General features: G+C 45.2%; 1 protein-coding gene across 1 annotated transcript in view; it reads left to right on the plus strand.

Moving 5' to 3' along the window:
* Nucleotides 1-9,343: 9,343 nt before the first annotated feature.
* LOC308312246 (RNA-binding motif, single-stranded-interacting protein 3-like) overlaps nucleotides 9,344-26,416 on the plus strand; it is a gene marked incomplete at both ends in the record, with an annotated part of 57,891 nt that continues 40,818 nt past the window's right edge. The window contains 4 exons of the mRNA XM_080794626.1: nucleotides 9,344-9,380; nucleotides 13,617-13,723; nucleotides 22,447-22,490; nucleotides 25,861-25,957. Of these exons, the coding sequence (XP_080650752.1) occupies nucleotides 9,344-9,380; nucleotides 13,617-13,723; nucleotides 22,447-22,490; nucleotides 25,861-25,957 (285 nt within the window). The remainder of the gene's footprint in view (nucleotides 9,381-13,616; nucleotides 13,724-22,446; nucleotides 22,491-25,860; nucleotides 25,958-26,416) is intronic.

Here is a 26,416-nt window from a genome sequence, read left to right on the forward strand (position 1 = left end):
ATCTCCTCCGCCACATAAGTCCACCTGACACCTTTTAATTGCAGCATAGCCATTTTGGGGTTGTGAAGATCGAAGAGAGCTGTTGGGTGCAGGTGTCTTCTTTTTGATAGTGTAGTTGTACATTTGATGACATGTGATGGAAGTTTTCAAAGTGGTTACACTAATGTAGTCGGTACATTTAACAGGTCTCTCTCTCTCTCTCCCTCTCTCTATCTCTCTCTCTCCCTCTCCCTCTCTCTCTCTCTATCTCACGTTAGCCTGGGCACCATTTCATTTAGGGTATATGATCCTGCACGTGCACATTATACAGACCCATATACACACACACACTTACTCAGTCACGCGCACATATAGTCACACTCACGCAGACATGCGGGCACAGACACGGCACACATTCTGCGCGTCAATAGAAGTGTGAACATGTACCATGGCTCACTGGCTCAGGCACGCACGCGCGTGCGCACGCACCTCTCACAGTCAAATTAAGGCACAGGAACTGTCCTCGATCACCAGCAAGGTGATCTCAATCTATGTCAGTTTGTTTGTGTGTGTGTGTGTGTGTGTGTGTGTGTGCTCAGTGGACTGACTTGCAGACCAAGACAGACACGGAACACGCTCTCACACATCCATCAGCTGTGTTTATTTGTCTTTCTGCTCAGCGGCACATGAACGCCTATATATAGACAGAGAAGGGAGAGAGAGAGAGAGAGAGAGAGAGATGAAGACGGATGGACCACTTAAAAGCCTCCATTCTATAAGTGGAAACGGACGGACCCCGACATGCAACTTATATATACGACATGTACATGGACCCATTTTTCTTTCTGCCGTTCCGCACCAAATCTTAACGCCAAAGAATTCCCGATCTATAGTCACATGTGAGCTTGTAGATCTGCTGAAGGGGGAGGGGGGGGGGGGAGAGAGAGAGAAGGGATGAGAACAGGGCAGAAGTGCATGGGAGAGATGAAGAGAGAGAGGGCAGGATACAGCAACAGAGTCCCCACATGACCTTATATACTCTTGTTTAAGTGCGTAATAGCTCATTGATCATCTCTACTGCCTGCAACCACTGTCACACAGTCACACACACACACACACACACACACACACACACACACACACACACACACACACACACACACACAGTCACACACACACACACACACACACAGTCTCTCACACACACACACACACACACACACACACACACACACACACACTGTCCTATTTTGGGACAGGCCTACTGGACATTTTATTTTGGTCAAAATAGATTCTACCTTTCTGTGTCTCAGAGCCAGCCGTACAGTATATACCGGCAAACCGCTTTTAGGTAAAAAACATCCTTTCAGTTCAGGGCTGTTCAATCTGGAATGACCTACAGTATGACCTCTGACAATAAGAGATTGTCCGTCATTTCCATCCTCTAAATAAAAAAAATTGTCTAAATCCTCCAGTTTTCTGAAATAAATATTGTCACGATTTCTCAAAAATAGCAGACATACAAGCTCATAGCGCACCACTCGGTGGCTGGAACAATTCACATTAATAAATAGCATAAAAAAAACATGTTTTAAGCTAAAGTGGATCTTTGTCTCTCATGGGTGAGAGAACAAACGTGTTTAGACAGGATGCATGGGCAGCTGCAGGAGGGACCCTAAAGATCTGGCCTGCTACATGTTAGGACACCTACTGGGCTTCCTAGCGCTGTGACCATTACCTTATATGGGGACAATTTGGGATAAAGGGGGGGTTTGGGACACCTGAGAGACCATGCACCTTTTCCTTTGATGTCTTTGTCATTGACACCGTGAGGCTGAATGATGCTGTTTTCTGGGGGTGCATATAGTTTAGACTAGTCATTGGTTAGACATGGGTTAGGTTTAGGTGTGCTGCCCCTTGGGAGGTTAGGGTTAGGGTGAGGGTTTGAGATAGGTTGTAGTTGTATAGGACTAATGACTGGTCTAACCAATGACTAGTCTAAACCAAAAACTGTCTAAACTAAGTACTGCACCCGTTTTCTGAACTCTGAAAACTCCGGAACAACTTTCATCCATCATGTCGGTCGTCGACTTAATTCTCCGTATTTTAGTCCCAAGTCTTTACGTCTGTTTGTGGGCTTCACGGAGAGAGAGAAAAGCAGTATATCTCTATATGTTTAGCTCATTTACTTCAATGTTTCTCGCGTATAAGTACAAAACTATAAATTATGTGAAATCTTGTTTGTGGGAGAGAGAGAGAGAAAAAAACCCCACTGCCTTATCGATGATGTCACTGGTTAGGCTTTCTGAACTGACCACGCTCGGCTCTCCTCTGAGACACAGAGTGAGCAGAATAAACAGAACCATTTTATTAGCGGAGACCAATTATACCAAAGATATATATTTGAAAGTGGGTGAGGTCGTACATTTTCAGTAGTATCTGTACGTTACTCGACTACACAGTATGCAATTGTGAGCGTGTAGACTAGTTGTTATTTCCGCACTTGGAATTCCAGACTTTTACTGGTATAACGGAGTATAGTTCTACATTGCAGTATCGATACTTTTACGTAAGAAAACATTTGAGTACTTTTTTTCCACCACTGGTTGTTGGTTTACCACAGACAACTTTGCACATTACGATCGACAAACCAATTAGTCGTTCACTGTTTCAGATGCACTTTACTGTATACTGCATGTAGTTCCACACACACACACACACACACACACACACATACACACACACACACACACACACACACACACACACACACGCACACACTTTCCTCAACATCTTCTCATTTCCCAAAGCAATTAGACAATTCCTATTTCACATTAGTATCCCCTCAATTTGTCAATTAATCAAATAACTGAAAGCATGTTTTCTTAATATATAATTATGTGGGCCTTATCGATGATGACACAATAAAACCATTTTATTAGCGGAGACCAATAATTATACGAAAGATATAGTTTGAAAGTGGGTGAGGTCGTACATTTTCAGTAGTATCTGTACGTTACTTGACTACACAGTATGCCATTGTGAGCGTGTAGACTAGTTGTTATTTCCGCTAGTCCAATTGGACTAATTGAGGGGATACTAATGTGAAATAGGAATTGTCTAATTGCTTTGGGAAATGAGAAGGGGTGTGTGTGTGTGTGTGTGTGTGTGTGTGTGTGTGTGTGTGTGTGTGTGTGTGTGTGTGTGTGTGTGTGTGTGTGTGTGTGTGTGTGTGTGTGTGTGTGTGTGTGTGTGTGTGTGTGTGTGGAACTACATGCAGTATACAGTAAAGTGCATCTGAAACAGTGAACGGCTAATTGGCTTGCCTTTTCGATCGTAATGTGCAAAGTTGTCTGTGTTAAACCAACAACCAGTGGTGGAAAAAAAGTACTCAAACTTAAGTAAAAGTATCGAAACCTGCAATGTAGAACTATATACTCCGTTACCAGTAAAAGTCTGGAATTCCAAATGCACTTGAGTAAAAGCACAAAATAATTGGCATCAAAATGCACTTGAAGTGTCTCTTGTGATGTAGTGGAGTATAAAGTCAAATCAACTTTATTTGTATAGCACATTTAAAAACGACTCCCGTCGTACCAAAGTGCTTCACAGGACAGAGAAAAACAACACAGTGTAACTCAATACACCTCAGTGTATAAAGAGAGTAAAGGTATTGGAAATTGGAAATACTCAAGTACAAGTACAAATATCTCCAAATTGTACTCGAGTACAGTAAATGTACTTAGTTACTTCATACACCACTGTCAACAACCTGTCTCACCACTTCACCCTGAGTGCTGTTTGAGCACCTCACAGCCATGTGGATGGATGGGTGGGTGGGTGGATGGGTGGATGGGTGGGTGGATGGGTGGATGGGTGGGTGGATGGGTGGATAGGTGGATGGATGGATGGATGGTTGGCTGGGTGGTGGATTTATTATGCAAGTCCGTTCCTCTTCCCCCTCGTGCTTCCCCCCAGACCTCCTTTCTCCCTCTGTCTCTGTGTCTTCTTTGCATCATGTCCTGTATGAGCGTGCATGCAGGCGCGCGCTCGCTCGCTCGCAGTGTTGATCTCCGCGGCTGAAGGACAGAGTGTCTGCATCGTGGCAGCTGTATTGACCAGGATCTGTCAAAAGCTTCTCTCCCAACGGAGAGACACGCTCTGTCTGTCTGTCTGTCTGTCTGTCTCCCCTGTATGCTGCTCAGAGTCGTATAAAACACAGAGTCTGTCTCAACTGAGTCATTGTTCCATAATATCTCGCTCCTGCTCGTATAAAGTCTGTGACTTTGTCGGCATCGTTTATGTCTCAGTCCCAATCTTCATCTCTGTCTGCCTATATTGCCCCTCAATCTCTCTCTCTCTCTCTCTCTCTCTCTCTCTCTCTCTCTCTCTCTCTCTCTCTCTCTCTCTCTCTCTCCAGTCTGAGTAGACAGGTCAAGCCGGCTGATCAGAATCAGACAAGCTGTTGTTGATCCAATTAGTTGAGTCCGCCCCCCCCTCTCCCGCACTCATATCAATTCAGATAAAAAACGGCATATTTTCTCTCTTCATTTCCTTCTACTCATTTGTATTGTATATAACCGCCCAGGTCTTGTGCTTGCTTGCTTGGCAGTATAAACATTATAAGAACTCCGGACCTCCGAGTGACGTTCATAATAAAGTAACGGAGAGCCGGTGAGAAGGGGCTTTAAAGCCGCAGTTGTTATAGTGAAACGTATACGCGTGGAGCTATCTTTGCACGCGGCCCTTTTCGGTGTTTCGAACAGCGGACGAGCCTGAATGGCTCTTTCCGTTTTGCCATGTTCGTGTAAGAATAAAATCACACCTGTGTGAACTGAGTGGTGCAATTCCCCCCCCCCCCCCCCACACCCCCCTCTCTCTCTGTCTCTCTCTCTCTCTCTCTCTCTCTCTCTCATTAGCAGCCACAGCAATACCCCTCTCTCTGTTTCTGGTGCCCCCTACTGGTATAAATACGTAACATACTCGTGCTCACGTGCACACACACACAGGTACACAGGTACACAGGTACACGGACATTGCTGCTTGTAGGAGTGGTTGCACCACTCAAAAACGGAATGTAGAAAACCTGGAGAAATTGAGAGACAATATATAGGAATTAGGGCTGTCAAACGATTGCACATTTTTAGTCAGATTAACCACGGTTTAAAAAAACAATTAATTATGATTAATCACCGTTCGAACAACAATGTCCAAAATATTCCATGTTTTTCTGTATATTGTTGTGGCAATGGAAAGATAAATGACAGAAGGTGGTTATATATATATTTATCATGTTTGTATGTTTTCATTCTTTATAACATAAAAGGTGTGGCAGGATGGTGTCTCTCTGTGATTTGAGACTCTGACTATATGTAAATCCTGTAATGCCTTTTAACCCATTTTGACCTGGGAACGGTTAAAAAAAACATGTTTCTATGTCAGTGGGTGCTCAACCTTTTTCATGTCAACGACCCCCAGAATTCTCTCGATTGGGCCACAGACCCCCCATCTCAAAATATAGTAGTTCCAGTTATATAATGCTGTGAAGTGGTTACTGTATGATTTTTGATATTAACCAAAATCTATACAAAGTAACTAGTATAACTAACGTGTTCAAATACGTGGAGTAAAAGTACAACATTTTCCTCTGAGATGGAGTGGAGTATGTACTGGAAATTGGAAATACTCCCAGTAAAGTACAAATACCTCACAATTGTATTTAGTGCAGTACTTAAGTAAATGTACTTAGATACTTTACACCACTGGAAAGAACTGTTACTTTGCAGGAAAGTATTTGAAAAGTTAGTCACAGGCTCTTGTGTACTTTGCATTCGTTAAAGGGACACTTCACCCTTTTTGCAAAAAAATATATGTTAATGACGTTTAGAAGCTTTAGAACACTTTCCTGGGGGTCTTTATGTGTGTAATATGTGGTTTTAGATATTTTAGATTGTAGCAGTGAGCCTGTTGTCTCTGATGTCATGGACACTGGGCTCACTTCCTTCCTGGACTACATGTTGTCTCAGTAAGACAGCTCTCGCCCCTATCCACAAGGAGGAGCAGTGCACCAAAGAATTATGGGAATTGTAGTCCAGGAAGGTAGTGAGACCAGTGTCCATGACATCAGAGACAACAGGCTCACTGCTACAATCTAAAATATCTAAAACCACATATTACACACATAAAGACCCCCAGGAAAGTGATCTAAAGCTTCTAAACGTCATTAACATATATTTTTTTGCAACAAGGGTGAAGTGTCCCTTTAAGTATTTATAAATTTTTTGGGGGGACTTTTGTGTGACAATGTCATGAATAAATTATGATGAGGTATTATGATGAGGGCATTCATGTACAAAAAAAATGAAATACAATACATTGTTTCTTTTTTTGGTGGAGCAGGGATATTATAATTATAGAATTGCACGGATCGAGATTATATTTCGGCTCAGTTCTCATGACAACTGAAATGAAACGCAAACTTTGAGGTGTGTCTGTTAGCGCTCGTCTATATACTATCCTGCTGGGGACAGAATAGCAGATTCCCTCTGACAGCCACTGTTCAGTTGGAATCTGTCCCTCTGACTGACACCCACTGGAACTGTCCCTCTGACAGCCACTGTTCAGTTGGAATCTGTCCCTCTGACTGACACCCACTGGAACTGTCCCTCTGACAGCCACTGTTCAGTTGGAATCTGTCCCTCTGACACCCACTGGAACTGTCCCTCTGACACCCACTGGAACTGTCCCTCTGACACCCACTGGGAACTGTCCCTCTGACACCCACTGGAATCTGTCCCTCTGACACCCACTGGAACTGTCCCTCTGACACCCACTGGGAACTGTCCCTCTGACACTCACTGGAACTGTCCCTCTGACACCCACTGGAATCTGTCCCTCTGACACCCACTGGGAACTGTCCCTCTGACGCCCACTGGAACTGTCCCTCTGACCCCCACTGGAATCTGTCCCTCTGACACCCACTGGGAACTGTCCCTCTGACACCCACTGGAACTGTCCCTCTGACACCCACTGGAACTGTCCCTCTGACCCCCACTGGAATCTGTCCCTCTGACACCCACTGGGAACTGTCCCTCTGACACCCACTGGGAACTGTCCCTCTGACACCCACTGGAACTGTCCCTCTGACACACACTGGGAACTGTCCCTCTTGACACCCACTGGAACTGTCCCTCTTGACACCCACTGGGAACTGTCCCTCTTGACACCCACTGGAATCTGTCCCTCTGACACCCACTGGAACTGTCCCTCTGACACCCACTGGAACTGTCCCTCTGACACCCACTGGAACTGTCCCTCTGACACCCACTGGGAACTGTCCCTCTTGACACCCACTGGGAACTGTCCCTCTGACACCCACTGGAACTGTCCCTCTGACATCCACTGCAATATGTCCCTCTAACACACACTGGGAACTATCCCTCTGACACCCACTGGAACTGTCCCTCTGACATCCACTGGAATCTGTCCCTCTGACACCCACTGGAACTGTCCCTCTGACACCCACTGGGAACTGTCCCTCTGACACCCACTGGAATCTGTCCCTCTGACACCCACTGGAATCTGTCCCTCTGACACACACTGGAATCTGTCCCTCTGACACCCACTGGAACTGTCCCTCTGACACCCACTGGGAACTGTCCCTCTGACACCCACTGGAACTGTCCCTCTGACACCCACTGGAACTGTCCCTCTGACACCCACTGGAACTGTCCCTCTGACACCCACTGGAACTGTCCCTCTGACACCCACTGGGAACTGTCCCTCTGACACACACTGGGAACTGTCCCTCTTGACACCCACTGTTCAGTTGGAATCTCAACAGTGACGGCAGTCATTTCTTTCTTCTGCGCCACGCGCTATTGGGTGAAATGTGTCCCATCGCTTTGGCTAACTTGCTGTTGAAATTGCACCATCTCATTGTCACATATATGAATCAGCGAGCCTTTCTGCATGGTGACATTTTATATAGGGAAATACATGCCTTTAAGACCCACGAGGGCATCGTGACTTTCTTAACGGAAAAACGTGTTTTCTATAACGGATGTGTTTCAAAACATCGACTATGTTTGAAAGTGTTTTCACCACTTTTAGCAATTAGTCACTATTTTATACCATGTGGATTCTATCGTGTAAGACAGGCAAACAGGCCTTTATACACTCCAGGTGATGATCAGAACATTTTTGTTGTTTTCTATACCGTGTCTGCGTGCGTGCGCTCGTGCATGCGCGCTCTCGTATACGTACGCTCGCACGTGTCATCGGTGTTACCTAATACCGACATGTTTGCCTGTTGCTACAGCAACGCTACCCTGTGAAAAGACAAATGGGAACACCAACGAGGGGGCATGGACGGGAGGAGGAGGCCTCTGTTTGTGTTCCTCGTTGACCTTATAGAAACCCAGAACCTCGTTAAAAGTGATTCTCGCATCATTTTAGGGTCGTTAAGGGAGCTGGTCGGCCATGGTTTCTCATGCAGTCGACGGGTTGTATAGACCGAAAGAGAAGACCACAGCATTGGTGGAAGTGTAGCATGTTGTATACAGACCGGAGCTTCATTCTGGCCTGCTGAAACCCTAGATGGCACTTTGGGGCAGCAAGACGTGCTGTGAATGTGTACTGTAAGGCTGCATGCGTGTGGAAATGGATATTCTTCTGTGTGTGTGTGTGTGTGTGTGTGTGTGTGTGTGTGTGTGTGTGTGTGTGTGTGTGTGTGTGTGTGTGTGTGTGTGTGTGTGTGTGTGTGTGTGTGTGTGTGTGTGTGCGCGCGCGCGCTCAGTTGTGGGTGAGTCAGTTGGCTTTGGGTCTGCAGTCTTAAGCAAATTGGCTGGGTGTGCTGTGGGAACTGAGGATGTAGTTGTGTGTGTGTGTGTGTGTGTGTGTGTGTGTGTGTCAGACTCTCAGAATTAGTCGGCTAGGTAATTATCTCCCATGAGCAAGTCAGTATATAGGATTGGAACAAGCTTTTGTTGTTTTCTTCAGCTGTCGATCCTCTCCTCTCCTCTCCTCTCCTCTCCTCTCCTCTCCTCTCCTCTCCTCTCCCACTCACACTCACACTCACACTCACACTCACACACTCAGTCACTCACTCACACACTCACACACACACACACACACACACACACACACACACACACACACACACACACACACACACACATGGTGGAGATGCGTCCATATAGGCAGGCACACACAGACAAGCATTAATTCTGACAGTTTTTTTTACTCACTTGCCACAAACATCACACACACACACACACACACACACACACACACACACATGGATATAGTGCAACTCTCATGCGGTAGAGACACACACACACGCTCCTTCCTCTCAGCGAACACTATGGCTAATTGTCTCCACTGTGAGGCAGATGAAGCAAGTAAACAAATCAAACGAATGTTTCCTTATTAGAAGAATCCATCACCACCAGACCTCCACTCAACTCCCACACACGACGTGTCACCTTAACCCATTCTGACCTGAGATCAGATTCATACGAGGTTTCCACTGGACACACACTGGTCTGATGAACCCATTCTGACCTGAGATCAGATTTAAAAAAATGTCAGTCGTTCTTCGATTTTTCAAAAATAGTAGACCTACAAGCTCGTAGCGCGCCACTCGGTGGCGCGCTATGAGCTTGTAGATCTGCTATTTTTCAATAGCTAAAGCATGACATGATGTTGACACCAAAAGGGGTTCCCGTTCAGAATGGGTTAACCACTGCATGGCAGCACCCTATACACACCTATAGCTATAGCACCAGCAGCAGCTCTCTTTGTCTCTCAATTCTCCCTTTCACGTTCTATAATTCTTATTGTATATGTCTCCCCCTCTCTCTCTCTCTCTCTCTCTCTCTCTCTCTCTCTCTCTCTCTCTCTCTCTCTCTATCTGTCTGGTGATCTCGGCGGTCGTACGTACACACACACACTATAGCCTCATTGTGGAAAGACACATGCCCTGTGCACCTCACAGCATCTGGGACGGTATAGACTAAAGCATCGAGGTGCGTGCGTGCGTGGTGAAGCCTGGACGTGTGTGTGTGTGTGTGTGTGTGTTTGTGTGTGTGTGTGTGTGTGTGTGTGTGTTTTGCTACAGATCCGCGGACGGAGGCCTGTTAATGTGAACGCGTTGACAAGAGAGAGAGGCCAGTCAGTTCTCGGGTATCGGGTCATGACTGACTGCAGGTGCAGGAGGGAGGGAGAGGGAAAGGGCTTATGCGTTCCTTCTGCCATGTCGAAAAAACGCACGGTTTTAGCAAATTTGAAAACGTGTGCTCTTCAAATGCCACAGAGATAAAAACGCGTGATCTCTCGGCACAAATCCCCGTTCGTCCTGCGTATGGATGTGACACTAAGGCTGACGTCCATTATTTATTCGAACAAAGCGTGTTTTATGATGTGATTTCTTTTAATGCTGTTGGCATTGTGTGGTTTCGTATCGTGTCACTGACGGGTGGAACTCTTTAATCTGCCCAAACGTTGCGCCTCACTGGGTTTTAATGGAAAAAAGAGCCCATCTTGTATACTGAAAGGGATATAGTTCAGATTTTTTTTTTTTAACTTAAGCTGTATGAAATACTTGCCATTAATATAGTGGTTGCAACTGTATTAATTGATGGCCCCCGAGTCCCGTGGTGGGAGTTCTGCTCTGGTTTTGGTGAAATATTAAGTAGTTCTAGGTCATTTTGTGGGGGACACTGGGATCACTTATTAATCCACAAAAACTAACGTAATTTGTATTGTTGACCTATTTCTAAAATATTAGCGCAACTTGATCACACAGAACCATGTTTTTTGTGTCCATATCACTACGCCCAAAAAATAGTTCCATGTACAATACAATTACGTTCGTTTTGTGGATTAATTTACGTTTAATAAGTGACCCCCAGTGCCCCCCACAAAATGACCGGGAATGAACTACTTATACTATTTCACCAAAACCAGAGCAGAACTCCCACCACGGGACTCTGGCAATCAATGAATCAATTCCATTTTAATACAACCACTATATTAATGGCAAGTATTTCATACAACTTAAGTTAAAGAAAAATTGAACTATCCCTTTAAACTTTAAAGGGATAGGGACTCTGAAAGCCATGAACCGGAAACACTTTCCTAAAAAAAGTTGACTTGACAAATTGACCTAAACATCCCGATCGTTTTAATTTATACGATATATGATCCAAAAAGCGTTCATATTTTGCGGGAGAGAGACGGATGGAGGAGCAGAAATGAAGCGCCAGCATATCGATCCGTTCATCACCACGGAGAGCGCCCTGGATTAGGAGATACGAGTCATTCTTTCCGCCGCGCTAACATGGGAGTCAATGACAAGCTAATAGTTGCACAGAGCGTTAGCATACGGCAAGCGAAAAGCGAAATGCCAAAAATAAAAATAGGAAAAATTCGGAATATTCTTATCTCGCCCCGTGTCACTAGGACGTCGCTAGGACGTCCACAGACGTCAAAGGCTATGATCGTTTCTAATCCTTATGACGGTCTCACACGTCGTATGAACTGAAACGGTTAAAGTGACTGGCACATCGAGTGGCAAAAGCAACATGCAAAGTGAGTTTAACATTGTTTAACGTTGTTTAACCCTGTAAAACCCAGATTAATTTCTACTTGCAAAAAAAGAGATTTCAACCTTACTACTACTTTGTACTACTAGGAATTAGGTTAAAAAAAATGTTTAAAGGGGGTGTCAGGTGATTTCAGTCAAAAACCCTTAGGTTTCGTTTTTGCCTTGGGACACAAGCTTTCATCCAATCAGGATAGAGAACAAAAACGAAACCTAAGGTTTTTTTGACCCCCAGGGGTTAACTGGGGACATGGAGGAACTCCTTATATGGTCAGCACACTCTATAGTAGAGAGGATTATCACAACAAAACAAAAAAATAAGTGATATTTGAATTAAGTGAAATCACTGACTCAATAAATAATATAATACATTAATAATTTACATTTGGGGGATATCTTTCACAATAATGAATAAAACATGTTCTAGACATTCTAATGATCACACAAAAAAACGTATATTACAATTATTTTACTTACTTTTATATAGGGTCAAAGGTCAAAAGTCACAGGTTAAAAATCTATCAATCAGATATGACTTTTCTGTGTGGATGCATATGGGCAGAAAGACGTTTTTTTGCCACTCAGTTGGCCTTCCTATGCATAACTTCCTGGTTTGACGATGATGTCACCGGCATACACTCTATTTTTCTCCTCCTCTGTGACTCTTTATCCTCTCTCTCTCTCTCTCTCTCTCTCTCTCTCTCTCTCTCTCTCTCTCTCTCTCTCTCTCTCTCTCTCTCTCTCTCTCTCTCTGTTCTCTGTTCTCTCTCCCTGAGCCGCCCCTCTTCAACCCCTTTCATGTCTCCGCTCCTCTCATCTCCACACATGTTGCAGTCCACTTCAGGGCGAGATTGTGATCTTGCTGATGCAGCGAGAGAGAGAGACATAGAGAGAGACAGAGAGAGAGAGAGGGTTCAGATGTATAAGACCTCTAGAACCGGCGCGGCCAACGCGTTGCTCAGAAAAAGTCCCACTAAGGCCTTTTCTTTTTTTTTGTCCACCTCCCTCGCTTTTTGTTCATTCTCTCCTCCTCTTTCACCAAGTCTGTCTTTCCTCAGAAGCTCGTCACTGCACTCTCTCTCTCTCTCTCTCTCTCTCTCTCTCCCCCTCCCTCCATCTCTCCTCCTACACCTCCTCCTTTGTTGCTGTGTCCTCTGGGCTGCTGCATGCATGTGAGAACGACGTTGACCTTCTGAGAATGTTGTCTTAAGAGAGACTGGGGGTGGGGGGGGGAGGGGGGAGGGGGGTGGGGGGTCATCGCAGCAACTTTCGCTGACCTTTTCGGTCGGGGGAACGCGACGAGGAAAAGGGGGGGGCTGTTGATACCGGAGGGAGACTCTGGATAATGAGGTCATAACACGAGGCTTATAATAACAAGGTTGTTTCATGTCATGTTTTCCTTCTCCGAGTATATAGTTGGTGGACTATCGCCCCTGCCTCGGTTCCACAAGAATCACTCACTATTATCGCTTGCTTGTATACGGCGGTGGTGGTGTATATTTATGGGTATAGCCCCCTGCTGGTCACTTTGTGAACGACGACGTCCATGTCATAACCAAAACAACACCCCTGCAGTGTGAGAGAGAGATGCTTATAATATGCGTGCCGGTTGGTTTTGCCTTTTAGTGGGGGGGAAAAAAAAGACAAAAGAATCCAAAAGCCAAAGGGGAGGAAAATTGCTGTTATATAGAGTCAACATGCGGGAATTATACATGCAGTGCACACTATCGGGGAAAGGGCCTTTTTTGCAAAGAAAATGACTTTTGGCTGCGCTATATATACAGCGTCTCGCAGCTATTTGCGAGAGAGATTATACTCTGATTATTATTTCAACAATACCCCGTTATATACCCTCTTTCAAGGTCTGCCATGAGGCCGACCCGGGGAGGAGAGAGGGACTAGTGCCAACACGGCCTGGGAATCTCTGGGGTGGGGGGGAGGAAGGAAGCAAGGAAGGAAGGGAAACTGTCTCCACAATCCATTTAACTTTTGTGTCCTCTCTCTCTCTCTCTCTCTCTCTCCCTCTCTCCAGCCCCCAATGAGCCTTTGCTGTGCAAATTTGCTGACGGAGGGCAAAAGAAGCGACAGAGTCAGAGTAAATACCCGCAGAACGGGAGGCCGTGGCACAGAGAGGGAGAGGTAAGACGACACGCACCTACACCAAAAAAATAAAACAGCACCCTCTGCTGTTTGTTTCCTTTGAATTTCCCTCTGGGGGTCACAGCAGGCCACTTAGAGTATATATATATGAATATAGAGACGGCACCCGAGTTCTCCTCCCGTCCACTTTAAGTTGCTTTAAAGGGACACTTCACCCTTTTTGCAAACAAATATATGTTAATGATGTTTAGAAGCTTTAGATCACTTTCCTGGGGGTATTTATGTGTGTAATATGTGGGTTTTAGATATTTTAGATTGTAGCAGTGAGCCTGTTGTCTCTGATGTCATGGACACTGGTCTCACTACCTTCCTGGACTACAATTCCCATAATTCTTTGGTGCACTGCTCCTCCTTGTGGATAGGGGGGAGAGCTGTCTTACATGTAGTCCAGGAAGGAAGTGAGCCCAGTGTCCATGACATCAGAGACACCAGGCTCACTGCTACAATCTAAAAGATCTAAAACCACATATTACACACATAAATACCCCCAGGAAAGTGTTCTAAAGCTCCTAAACGTCATTAACATATATTCTTTTGCAAAAAGGGTGAAGTGTCCCTTATAAAAGCGCATGAGGCGATTTCACTCCTCCTTCCGGGTATATAGGAAACAGAGTGCATTCTGGGATGGATTTTCCCCCAAACACATGAACGCGCTGGGCCGTTTGACTATATCATCGCACGCGTTCACGTGCGCGCACGTATGAAACGGCGTCCACGTGTCATCGTGAACGTGAACAATGATTGATAGTCAACGGACCAGCGTGTTTCATGTGTTTGGGGCCCATGCACGCTGCAATACCAAATTCGGCCACTATGTCCATTTCGCCTCAGGGTTTCCTCCGAGGTGCTGTCTCTATTCATATATACTCTTAAGGGCACGCCCCATGTAGACTGTGTATAACAGGAAGTTGGCATGTTTGGCCCGGGCCTCAGCCCTGCACTTCCTGTGGTGTGCCTACGTATGTGTTTTCATTCCCATTATCAACACATTCCGAATGGCCCTGCTGACAGATTCGGTATAGCGCAAGCACAGAAAAAATAGCTGATCTGCAAGCTCAAGATGTGTCGCACTGTGACGCGTTTCGAGCTTGTAGATCAGCTATTTTTGAATTGGAATCCCGGAGAGCAACAAATGCATTATGAACTAAAATACATTGGACATAAAAAAAAATAAAAAATAAAAAAAAATTAGTAATTAGCTGAAATCAAGAATTGACCTGCGACCCGCATTAAGATGGCGGGGGGCCGCATGTGGCCCACCGGGCGGCCAGTTTCCCATGCATGGACTATAAAGCAGGGGTTTTCAACAGGTGGTCCGTGAAGGTATTATACTGCATGTGGTCCCTGACCCGAAAAAGGGACTTATAGAATCTCAAAGAGGGGGAAGTGCACCGCCCGACTGTCCGGTTGAGTCATTATTATTAGGAATATAACGGTCAACGGACCATCGGTTGAGAAACAGTGGGTGATACACATGGGACGCATAGCAAGTATATTACAATTTAGCATCTCCGCCCATATCCCCACCCAACACAACAATAACATGGTCCCCGTGGTTGAGTCCAAGTCAGGGTGGTGGTCTCCATGAGTCAGGGTGGTGGTCTCCATGAGTCAGGGTGGTACGTGGTCCCCATGGTTGATTCCAAGACAGGGTATAGTGGTCCCTCATTCACAATCAGTATAGAAAACCCCTGAACTATATCATTTGTTAAACCCATGCAGCCTATATATTATCCGTTCCACTGAGCTCATGTTTATAGCCCTGAGGTATAACGACATCTCTATAACAACAGACCCCAGGACCCTTAATAACCTCATATAACATCTGGCTTCAAGTAAAAAAAAAAAAAAAAAAAAAAACAACCAACAATAATAATAATAACACATAACACACCACTTGTCACGTTCATCGTGTTTAAAGCGACGCGCGGCGACCGTGCGCGGCCGCGCTAAAACAAAGACTATCGGAGGATAATAAATAAATAAAACGCCCCCCCACGGCGGATATCGATCAAAAGGATAGCGCCCCCCCCCCCCCCCCCCCCCCCCGCCGCGGATGTATATATATAGGCGCTGTCAGGCAAATTGCATCTCAAGGCGAACGCCTCACTGAGCACACATATTCACACCATTCATCATGATGCCGGTGGGTGGGGAGGGAGGCCGGCCGGGCCGGGCGGGCCACCTAAAATTGGATACTAGCGGATCCTCCGTGCGAACGGATTCATCAGCAACACGTGAGAGGCCAAGGTTAACCCATTCTGGGCGAGGAGAACCCCTTTTGGTGCTATTATAGCATCATGTTATGCTTTATAGCTATTGGAAAATAGCAGCAAAAATATAGCGCGCCACCGAGTGGCGCGCTATACGAGCTTGTATAGGTCTAGCTATTTTTGAAGAATCGAAGAGCGACTGACATTTTTTTTAGAATCTGATCTCGGGTCAGAATGGTGTTCATCAGACCTGCAGTGGAAACCTCGTATGATTCTGATCTCATGCAGGTCAGAATGGGTTAAAGCCCCGGCTGATAGGCCTATAGCTGGCAGCCGCGCATGTACACACACGGGGAGGACAGTTAGAGGAGGAGGAGGAGGAGGAGGAGGAGGGCTCCATGCTGGACTATAGAATGAATAGACGCACGCACGCACAGCCGCACGCACGCACGCATGCACGCACGCACGCACGCACGCACGCACGCACGCCACGCCACGCACGCCACGCACGCACGCACAGATGCAACGCACACACCGGGGCTGACAGTTATGCTGACGTAGCAAGGTATATAGGAGAGAGTAGGAAAGATGAAATGTTTGTCCTTCAGGAGACATAAGCACACTGGCTGGTGGTGGTGGTGGGTGGGAAGGGGGTGAGTGAGTGCGTGCGTGCGTGCGTGCGTGCATGCGTGTGTGGGTGGGTGGGCGTGTGTGCGTGTGTGTGTGTGCGTGTGTGCGTGCGTTTAAACGGGATGAAGGAATTAAGTGATCCATGGTGAGTCTCTCTTCTCTCTCTTCTGTGCTGTCTATTTTCATCCCTCGCTCTCTCTCTTCTCCACCTCGTTACACACACAGAGCTCTGAACCACACACACACACACACACACACACACACACACACACACACACACACACACACACACCCGCCCCTCCTTCGTAACACTTGTGCACTGCTCTGTTGGTCTGTCCATCATTCTTCTGTCCCGGTTGACATTAGTGGTGTAAAGGCTGAGACCAGTGTTGTTTTTGGCAACAAAGTTCTATTTTAGTTTTAGTCGTTGTCTCTACTAAAATCGTATGACATTTAGTCGACTAAAACCAGACTAAATGTCATACGATTTTAGTCGAATAAATCTACAGTTGATTTAGCCGACTAAAATGTGTCTTGACAGGCCTTGATGTCGTTGTAATGACATTATTTTACACTTTGGTTGCATGCTGAAAATAGCAGATCTACAATCTCGCGACTGGATTAATTCAACTGCGGATTTAGTCGACTAAAATCTTGATATGGTATTTAGTTGACTAAAACACTAAAACATTCCAGGTGACTATAAAATGTGACTAAAACCAAATTAAAACTATTCAAGAGACTATTATTATTTTGACACTAAAATCTAAATATTTGCTGTCAAAATTCAACACTATATATTGCCTGGTTGGCTCTCAAGGATATTGCAAGTGGGCCCCCGAATAATTTCCAAAATACTAGGAAACCATTTCAGCCAGCCAGTCAGTCAGTCAGTCAGCCAGCCAGCCAGTCAGTCAGACAGCCAGTCAGCCAGCAAGCCAGCCAGCCAGTCAGCCAGCCAGCCAGCAAGCCAGCCAGCCAGCCAGCCAGCCAGTCAGCCAGCCAGCCTGTAAGATGTGTGGGACACAAAAGGCTTTTGAGATGGATAAGGGGTTTAGCAACGCCAACCAAAAATAGCTGATCTGCACACTGTGTATACCTGTAAATAATTGACCCCATTTTGGGGCGAATGATCCCCCCCAGTGTGTGCGTGCGTATGTGCGTGCGTGTCATTGATCATCTGCAAAGGACAGATTGGGGGAGAGATAGTCATCACATGTCAGTTTATCAGCCGGGTCATTCTTCGTCACCCTCCTCTTCCTCGGAGGAGCGGCTGTCATTTTGTTCCCCTCTCCGTCTCTCTGTCAACATTCCTCCCGTTGTCTGTCTCCCTGTCCCCATATTGATCGCCCCTCCCTCTCTCTCTCTGTCTCTGTCTCTCTCTGCCTCTCTCTCTCTCTCTCTCTCTCTCTCTCTCTCTCTCTCCCTCTCTCTGCCTCTCTCTCTCTCTCTCTTTCTGTGTGTATATAGACTACACACAGAAAAAAAGGTCACAATTTAAATCCCCTTCGTAAAGTATCTAGAGATGCGACCTCCAGAACATCCTCTTCTCATTGTGTCATGCTGACATTATATTAGTCACTGCACACACGCACTCACACACACACACACACACACACACACACACACACACACACACACGCACGCATGCACACACACAAACACACAAACAGACTTGTGGTCACGCTCGCACTCATACTCCCACACTCACAAAGACCTTTCAAAGTCACTCTGGTCAAGCATTAGTAATGAAAAACAGTCCACCTATGGAGTGCGTGCGTGCATGCGTGCGTGCGTGTGTGCTTGCGCGCGTTCGTCTGTGTGTGTGTCTTTCCTTTGGCAGTAAAGTATATTACAGGTGTCCTTACTGCATGGTTTATGTCCTCACTGGGCAAACTATGCACGCACGCGCACACACACACACACACACACACACACACACACACACACACACACACACACACACACACACACACACACACACACACACACACACACACACACACACACACACACACACACACACACACACACACGCGCGCGCACGCACACACACACACACACACACACTTCCTGTGTTGGTCTCCCAGTATATAACATCTGCATGCATAATGAGTGGCGCTGGGCTGCCAGTGTTCCAGACTCTCACAGGAGAATCCATCAGAGGAGGAGGGCAGCACTTATCTGCCTCCGCAGACAGCTGCTTCTGTCTGCCTCGCTGTTCGCACGCACGCACGCACGCACGCACGCACGCACGCACGCACGCACGCACGCACGCGCACTGTTGAACCTCAGCAGCCCTGTATATATACTGTGCATGTCATAATCGGTGAATATTCTGCGAAACACATTGCAATTCGACACATTGTGAGCTTGTATACTACAATAGCTGCAATTTCTCTTCACCAGAGATTTGGTGTGTAGAGGGGGGAGGAAGGATTTAAGGTGACTATTTACACAGACTCCTTGGGTGGCCTCGGGTCCAAAAAAAAAAAGCATAGGTTCATATATGGATCCATGTGTTTTATGCCTCATGGCCTCTCCCGATAATTGCAAAATGTATAACACCCATGATTCGAAACCCGCGGAAACATATACTGTAGCCTACCTCTGCAAGCAAAGGAAATCGCTGCTTGCTCAGGGGAGATGTAGAGTGCCTATCTGTTTCAGGCAGGGCAACGTTTCAACCCGCCTGTGCCCCACCGTGTTTGCATTTCTCAGTGGAAGAGTATATATATAGGGAGACCCACCTCAAATGCTATGAAAATGGTGAAAATTGGCAAATATTCGGTGAAGAGAATGGTGTAGACTATATAGGGGAAAAGCAGGGGACCAATTATTATAGACCCCTGGGGTTCACCAGTCAAACAAAGTATAGTGTTTAAGAGGTTAAAAGGGTTACATTTTAAGAATTGTGTGTTTCTATGTATGTGCACACGCCTTGTTACACTGTAAACCCTTTCATAATGAAGGCATTAATGTGGTGTTAACTGTTCCAACAATGTCACATCTAGTCTATATAGAACTTCACCCGCGGTAACTGTCGCGTGCCTAATTTATTTGAAGGCCACACATCCACAGTGTGACGAAACACTAATGTTTCGAGACACTGTACTTCGACGCTGTGTGCAGTCCAACATGTCAAACAATGTTTCCTACCAAAGAATGTAGCACTTTTGCCAAGTGCGGAGTGGACTGTGTTTTTACAGAACCAAAATGCTGCACAGTACATTTAAACAATCCCCCCCCCCCCCCCCTTTCCCCCCTACATATTTCTCAATATTTAATCGAGAAAAGGGTATTTGCCTTGGGCACAGAAATTGAAAATCACTGCCATATATACAAACTGAACTGGAAGGACAACTCACGAGTTCCGTATAGTTCCAGGCACCTTGTCCTTCGAAAAAGCATAGTACTGTAGGTCTTTTGAAGTACAGCAAAAAGATGATGATGATGAATTACCTCGGTGTTGTCGTCAGTGTCCCTGCACAAATTTACAGAGGTGGACAGGAACCAGATAAAGGACAGTAACAGTAAAGTCCATGCAGGAAATGTCATTAACCCATTCTGACCGGGCACCCATTTTGGTGTTATAGCATCATGTTATGCTTTAGCTATTGAAAAACAGCAGATCTACAAGCTCATAGCGCGCCACCGAGTGGCGCGCTATGAGCTTGTAGGTCTGCTATTTTTGAAAAATCGAAGAACGACTGACATTTTTTTAATCTGATCTCAGGTCAGAATGGGTTAATCAAGACCAGTGTGTATCCAGTGGAAACCTCGTATGAATCTGATCTCAGGTCAGAATGGTTTAATAAAGCTATATAGTTCAAGCCATTGGGTGCCACCTGGAATGACTCGGAAGTCATTGCACAACAGAAGAGGCCTGAGCCCCAAAAAAAAACAAAAAAAAAAAACATTCTTGATAACAATGCGTCACCCTCTCGATAAAAAATATTCATAAAACATAAAAAGCTGCTCCGCGGTGACAGATTCGTCCTTCCTGTAGGATGTCCACTGGAAGATTGAAATGGTCGTTTGTTGTTGAGGCTGCGGGAATGATAATTATGCATTGTCTTGCCTGCAATGCCTGGCTCCACTGTCTTATAACGTCTAGTCTATAGTGTCTGGTTTTTCCGTATGGGGATTTGTGGATTTGTTTTTGTGCCCGGATATACCCATGTCCAGGACAGGCTTTGCAGACGTGCCTCCTCAGGAGGACTTGGCTCAGATCTGAACACCTTTGATTTGGTGTTGGGAACCCTGTTGTGACCGCATTGTGCCCTTGCTCATGCCAGGCAGGGTTTGAACCAAGGGGCCAGCTATATAGGCACTCCAATGTTGAAGCGCTCATGGGCCCTAGTGGTAAGAGGAAGGACTGCAGGCGGACCCGTGGATTCTTGACGAGGAAACCCCCCCCCCGTGCAACCGAGCGCTCAATGTTAAAGCCCAGGCTGCACTTCCGCATTTGGGCACCAAAATTTGGTGCCCAAATGCTGAATCAGCGAAAAAAATGCGGAAATAGACGGTCCTTCCGGCAGCCTTCCGGGTGCTTCAAAACGACACTGAGCAACTTCCACTGACATGAATAGCGGAGGGGGGCGGAGCTTCGCGCCAGTTCAGTCTCTATCCTTTTAATACTCTATGGTTTGAACCGACAACCTTCCGCATGAAGAGTGTAGTTGCTCTAGCAACTACACTAGGGCGCCCCCCCCCACACCCCGTTTGATTTGCTGTATAATACAGTATATTTATGCATAATGTAGGCCTACTGTATGTATTTTATGTTGATTCAAGAGCGTTTTATTTGTCACTTATGCTCATCCTGCAGGAGCCACTGTGAAATGTTTGGTTTGACAGGGAGTGACGTGCCCCGAAAGACAGTGACAATTTATTAGAATAATGACACCTAACAAGATATTATATTAGTTTAGTTAGTTTATTTTATCTCTGTCATTTACAATACATTGTACATTCAGAACGAGGGTTACACAATTACAGTTTGACTGAAAAGGTTTGGGCCGAAGCCGAAGCTTATCACGCCCACCTTATTACTGATTCAAATAATAAAAGGGGAAAAAAATCGATGATAAAAAGAAAAGACATATTTGGATTATATGCCTTATACTAGTTAGGTCCACATACACTTTATAGCTTTTTAAAACCGTGCTTATATTTTTGAAGTGGTTGCTTCAAATATAGTGTATATTTTTATTATTGTTTACTTTTACTGCATATGTGTTTGTATATTTGTGTTTGAAGTGCACGGTTACTTCAAATTATTTATATATTAGTGACGATGATACCGGATGTAAATTATGTATAAAATGTGCAGTAAGCTAAAACTCGTATACATGAATTCACTTACTGTATGTGTTTATTAGTGAGAGTGACAATATGAGCAACACACACACACACACAAAAAAACATACATGGGGGGTATTTAGAGATGTTTATTTTATTTTAATCTTGTATTTCTGTGTTTTTGTGTGGTGTAAACTAGAGGATGACTTGCCAAGATAAATTCAGTATGTTTAAACACGGGTAACTGATTCTGAATCAGATTTGGAAAAGGATGCTGTTTAACCCATTTTGGGGCAGGAACCCCTTTTGGTGTTAGCATTATGTTATGCTTTAGCTATTGCAAAATAGCAGATCTACAAGCCCATAGCGCGCCACCGAGTGGCGCGCTATGGGCTTGTAGATATGCTATTTTTGAAAAATCAAAGAACGACTGGCATAGAAACATACAGCTTTTTCAGAAAACTGTCCGGATGTAGAAAGGCATTTTGTAGAATTGTTCCCAGAGGGTCAACATGGATTAATGAATGCATGTGTCTTGTGTATTTTGTGTTTCAGACTGGTATGGCGCTAACATACGACCCTGCTGCTATGCAGAATGGGTAAGTGAACGCTCCTGTGCATGGTTTAATGTATGGAATGGAACGGAATGGAATGGAATGGAACTCCTGCATGTGTGTGTGTGTGTGTGGGACTTGAACCCACACCCCCTGTGCTACTGCACCGCCCGCGCCAGCGTCTCCCATATGTCATTCTGATGGAATTTGATTGAAAAGTGATCCACGCGATATTGTTCACTAGCCATGGTTAATAAACCAGACCGAATCAGCCGTTGGCAAAAAAAAATTGCCTGCCGGCGGATTACGGTCTGGAGAGGCTCAATTGTACGCCCATTTCCTACACCAGAGAAATGGGGAGGCCAATCGGGACACGGTATGTAATATGGGCCAATATGGCTTTGGTACAGTGACTTTCAATGCTTGAGACCTTTGACTGACAGTAGCTCTGACCAATTGCGTCAAAGAGAAAATGTTTCAACCCGCAGCCCTGGAAATGAAATCCAAGCTGAGCCTCCCCAGACTAATATCCCGCGGTCCGTGCGATATTAGTCTGGTTTATTAACCAGGCTAATTGTTCACCACTATACTGTTGTCGTTGTTGTCGTGGTGTTTATTCATACTAGTTATTGTTATAGTTATCGTTCTCGGTATGAACGGCCTTTAAAGGGATTGTGACATTAAAAAAAAGGTTTTGGAATTGTTCTTATTTTTTTTAGGTTTTCTAATCTCAATTGCACCCAAAAAACATGAACTTTTAACATTCAGTAGATTTTCTGTGATCTGGGGTTTTCTGGCTCAAACAGGTGCTCTGATTTGCCGGCAGTTTGTGACGCAAGAGCCTGCAAATCCCATATATGTCAATGGGATTTGCCAGCAGATGTCACTGTTTTCACTGTGTTGCCTGTTTTCATTGTAGCTCAAAAGGCTTCCAAACCCCAAAGAAAACTTCAGACCACAGAAAATCCACTGAATGTTCAAAGTGCAGGTTTTTTGGGTGTAATTGAGGTCATAAAACCTAAAAGAAAAAAGAAAAATGAAAAAAAAATGAAAATGAATGTCATAAAACCTTTAAATAACCTTCTGGTGTACGCTGCCGGTTTAGCCCGGCATGATTGTTATTAAACGCAAGCAGGATGAGGATTTTCCTTCTCTATGTCCTTGTGGCACACCAAAGTGCAGCTATTTGTGTGCGGATCATTAGGAATATGATTTATGTCATGATTATGATTTTGCGGTGCCAGTATTGCAAATTGTATATCACTATACAAGCCATCTGCGTGCATGTAAATTATCATATGTGACCAGATTTGACTGAGAGACTGCCATCGCGCAAATTCCAGGAGAAAGGTTTTTTTTTTTTTTTTTTCAAAAATGAGTTAATAGCACAGGCAGACTCAGAAGTAGACATGTGAATATTAAATACATGCTTAATTAAACATGTAGCTAGGTGTAATGTTAGAGACCACAGAAGTGAACCTTTCAAGCCTGTTTTCTCAACTCGTTGTTGGTGGAGATTATTGATAAAAAAGCTCTTTTTAAAGCCTCTACTCTACTGTATACTGTATTCCATACAGCCCACCTGTAGCGCGGCCATAATAGTATAAAGCAGAACTCAGAATTCAGAGTCTTGCTTTAAGGCGAATATCGCTTTAAAAATGCACCCCAGACAGTTTTCCTTTTATTATTATTTTTTTCACCACATGAACCCTATAGCGTGTCCCGGTTCTATGGATAAACCTTCTTACAATCTCACATTATACATTTTATATCTAGCTAATTCCTGGAAAGAGATTTGGTGCAGAGGGGGGGGGGGACAAGGGTCTCCGAAAAGATGTTTGTGCAGCTACAAACATCACACCCCGGCCCCTACATACCTCCTATAATGTTAACAGTTGGTTCTGAACCTATAATAAAACCTAAAAAAAAAAAAAGTCGGGTATGATTTCCAAGGTTTAGGCTGAGGCTGGAGAGTGTGCTCTGACCGGAGCAGTCCTGTCCTGTCTCTGTGTAACAATATGATGATCTCTCCTAGACGTGGTGGATGGTGGACATATTATATTCCACTTGGACTCCCAGGAGGATCAGAGAGACACTCGGGGTCGCCGTGTGTGTGTATATGTCTCAAACGGTGTGCTAAAGAACCCCCGCTTCCCAGCCCATCTTAGCCCTCCGCCTTCCCCCCCATCTGCTATATAGGGTCTGCCAAAATCTCCCGGAGGGGGCGTTAACATATGTGTCACGTGGTAGCGGCCGCCATTTTCGCTGGTATTTGTGGTTTGTTTACACTCAGCGACCATCCGTGTACGTTCTAATTTTTAAACACCAGAGGGAGTTCTACGAGCTCGTTCCTGGCGACAACACAGTGAGCCAACACCAGGATGGAAGAAAAAACGTCGGCCTCGACATACCTTGCTTACAAGGACAATCTTAACTTTGAGGAAAAGGAGCGTTACCTCAACAAAATCAAGGATATTGACGGTCTCGACCCCTATGAACACACTTACTGAACAGAGGATTCGATCTTCTACCACCACTAATGCGACTACATTTAATGCTTGTCCTTGTAAGGTATGTCGAGGCCCACGTTTTTTCTTTCCATCCTGGTGTTGGCTCACTGTGTTGTCGCCAGGAACGAGCTCGTAGAACTCCCTCTGGTGTTTAAAAATTAGAACGTACACGGATGGTCGCTGAGTGTAAACAAACCACAAATACCAGCGAAAATGGCGGCCGCTACCACGTGACACATATGTTAACGCCCCCTCCGGGAGATTTTGGCAGACCCTATATAGGTTTCTTCTTAACCCATTTAGGCCTGACGTCAAAAAAATGAGAAAAAAGATTTGTGCCACATTTTCACGATTTTTCAAAAATAGCAGACCTACCTGGCGCGCTATGAGCTTGTAGATCTGCTATTTTTCAATAGCTAAATAATGCTTATAGTAGTTAAAAAGTGGTTCCCGTCCAGAATGGGGTTAAATGCATTGACTTTTCTACAAAGCTCCCGCAATATTGGCTATAGCTATAGCTGTAAGCCAGCCGGCGTGGAATGACGTGGCCTTGGGAGAAAAAAATATATATACAAAGATAATACAGACGACCAACTGTTTTATACGATAACAAAGCTCGGTTTGACGAGATAAAACCCGACTTTTCAATTGAGAGAACCCGTGAGACATTTCATGAAAATCCTCAAGCGAGGATTTGATCTGATCACGGAAGAGTGTGCGTGTCGCTCGCACACGGCGTGCGTGCGTGCGACCGTGCGTTTTTTTACAAACATGAATTGCAGTTAGGCCTACTTAAATAATCTCCTCTCCTCTCCTCTCCTCTCCTCTCCTCTCCTCTCCACTCCTCTCCTCTCCTCTCCTCTCCTCTCCTCTCCTCTCCTCTCCTCTCCTCTCCTCTCCTGCAGGTTCTACTCATCGCCTTACAGCATCGCCACCAACCGAATGATCGCACAGACTTCCATCACACCGTTCATCGCTGCTTCACCTGTCTCCACATATCAGGTGTGTGTGTGTGTGTGTGTGTGTGTGTGTGTGTGTGTGTGTGTGTGTGTGTGTGTGTGTGTGTGTGCATGAGTTGATGATTGTGACATTTGGCTGCATTACAGACATTAATAAACATTTTGCTGAAGCCTCGTCAAACTCACAAAGAGCTGTTGTTCGGTCCTGGTGGTTCTATGTTCAGTCTGGGTGGTTCTCTTCGGTCTGGGTGGTTCTGTTGCACACAGGGAAGTATACCATTGTGTCCTTAAAGAGCCCTTAACTACTTTCAACCTGACGTTCCTATATATTTAGGCATGCCATATTGTATATGGGTGAACCTTTTGACCTAAAATAGAATCAATAGAATTGATCAAAAATGTTCCTGGATCTTCAAAAAATGAATAGCAAAAATTGCTCAAGCAGCGTATACTACTGGTCAATGGTATGATGTGCTGTGAGCTTGTGGATATGCAACTTTTT

This window comes from Protomyctophum bolini (genome assembly GCF_963924005.1).
Source record: "Protomyctophum bolini genome assembly, contig: SCAFFOLD_286, whole genome shotgun sequence".
In the NCBI taxonomy this organism is placed as follows: domain Eukaryota; kingdom Metazoa; phylum Chordata; class Actinopteri; order Myctophiformes; family Myctophidae; genus Protomyctophum; species Protomyctophum bolini.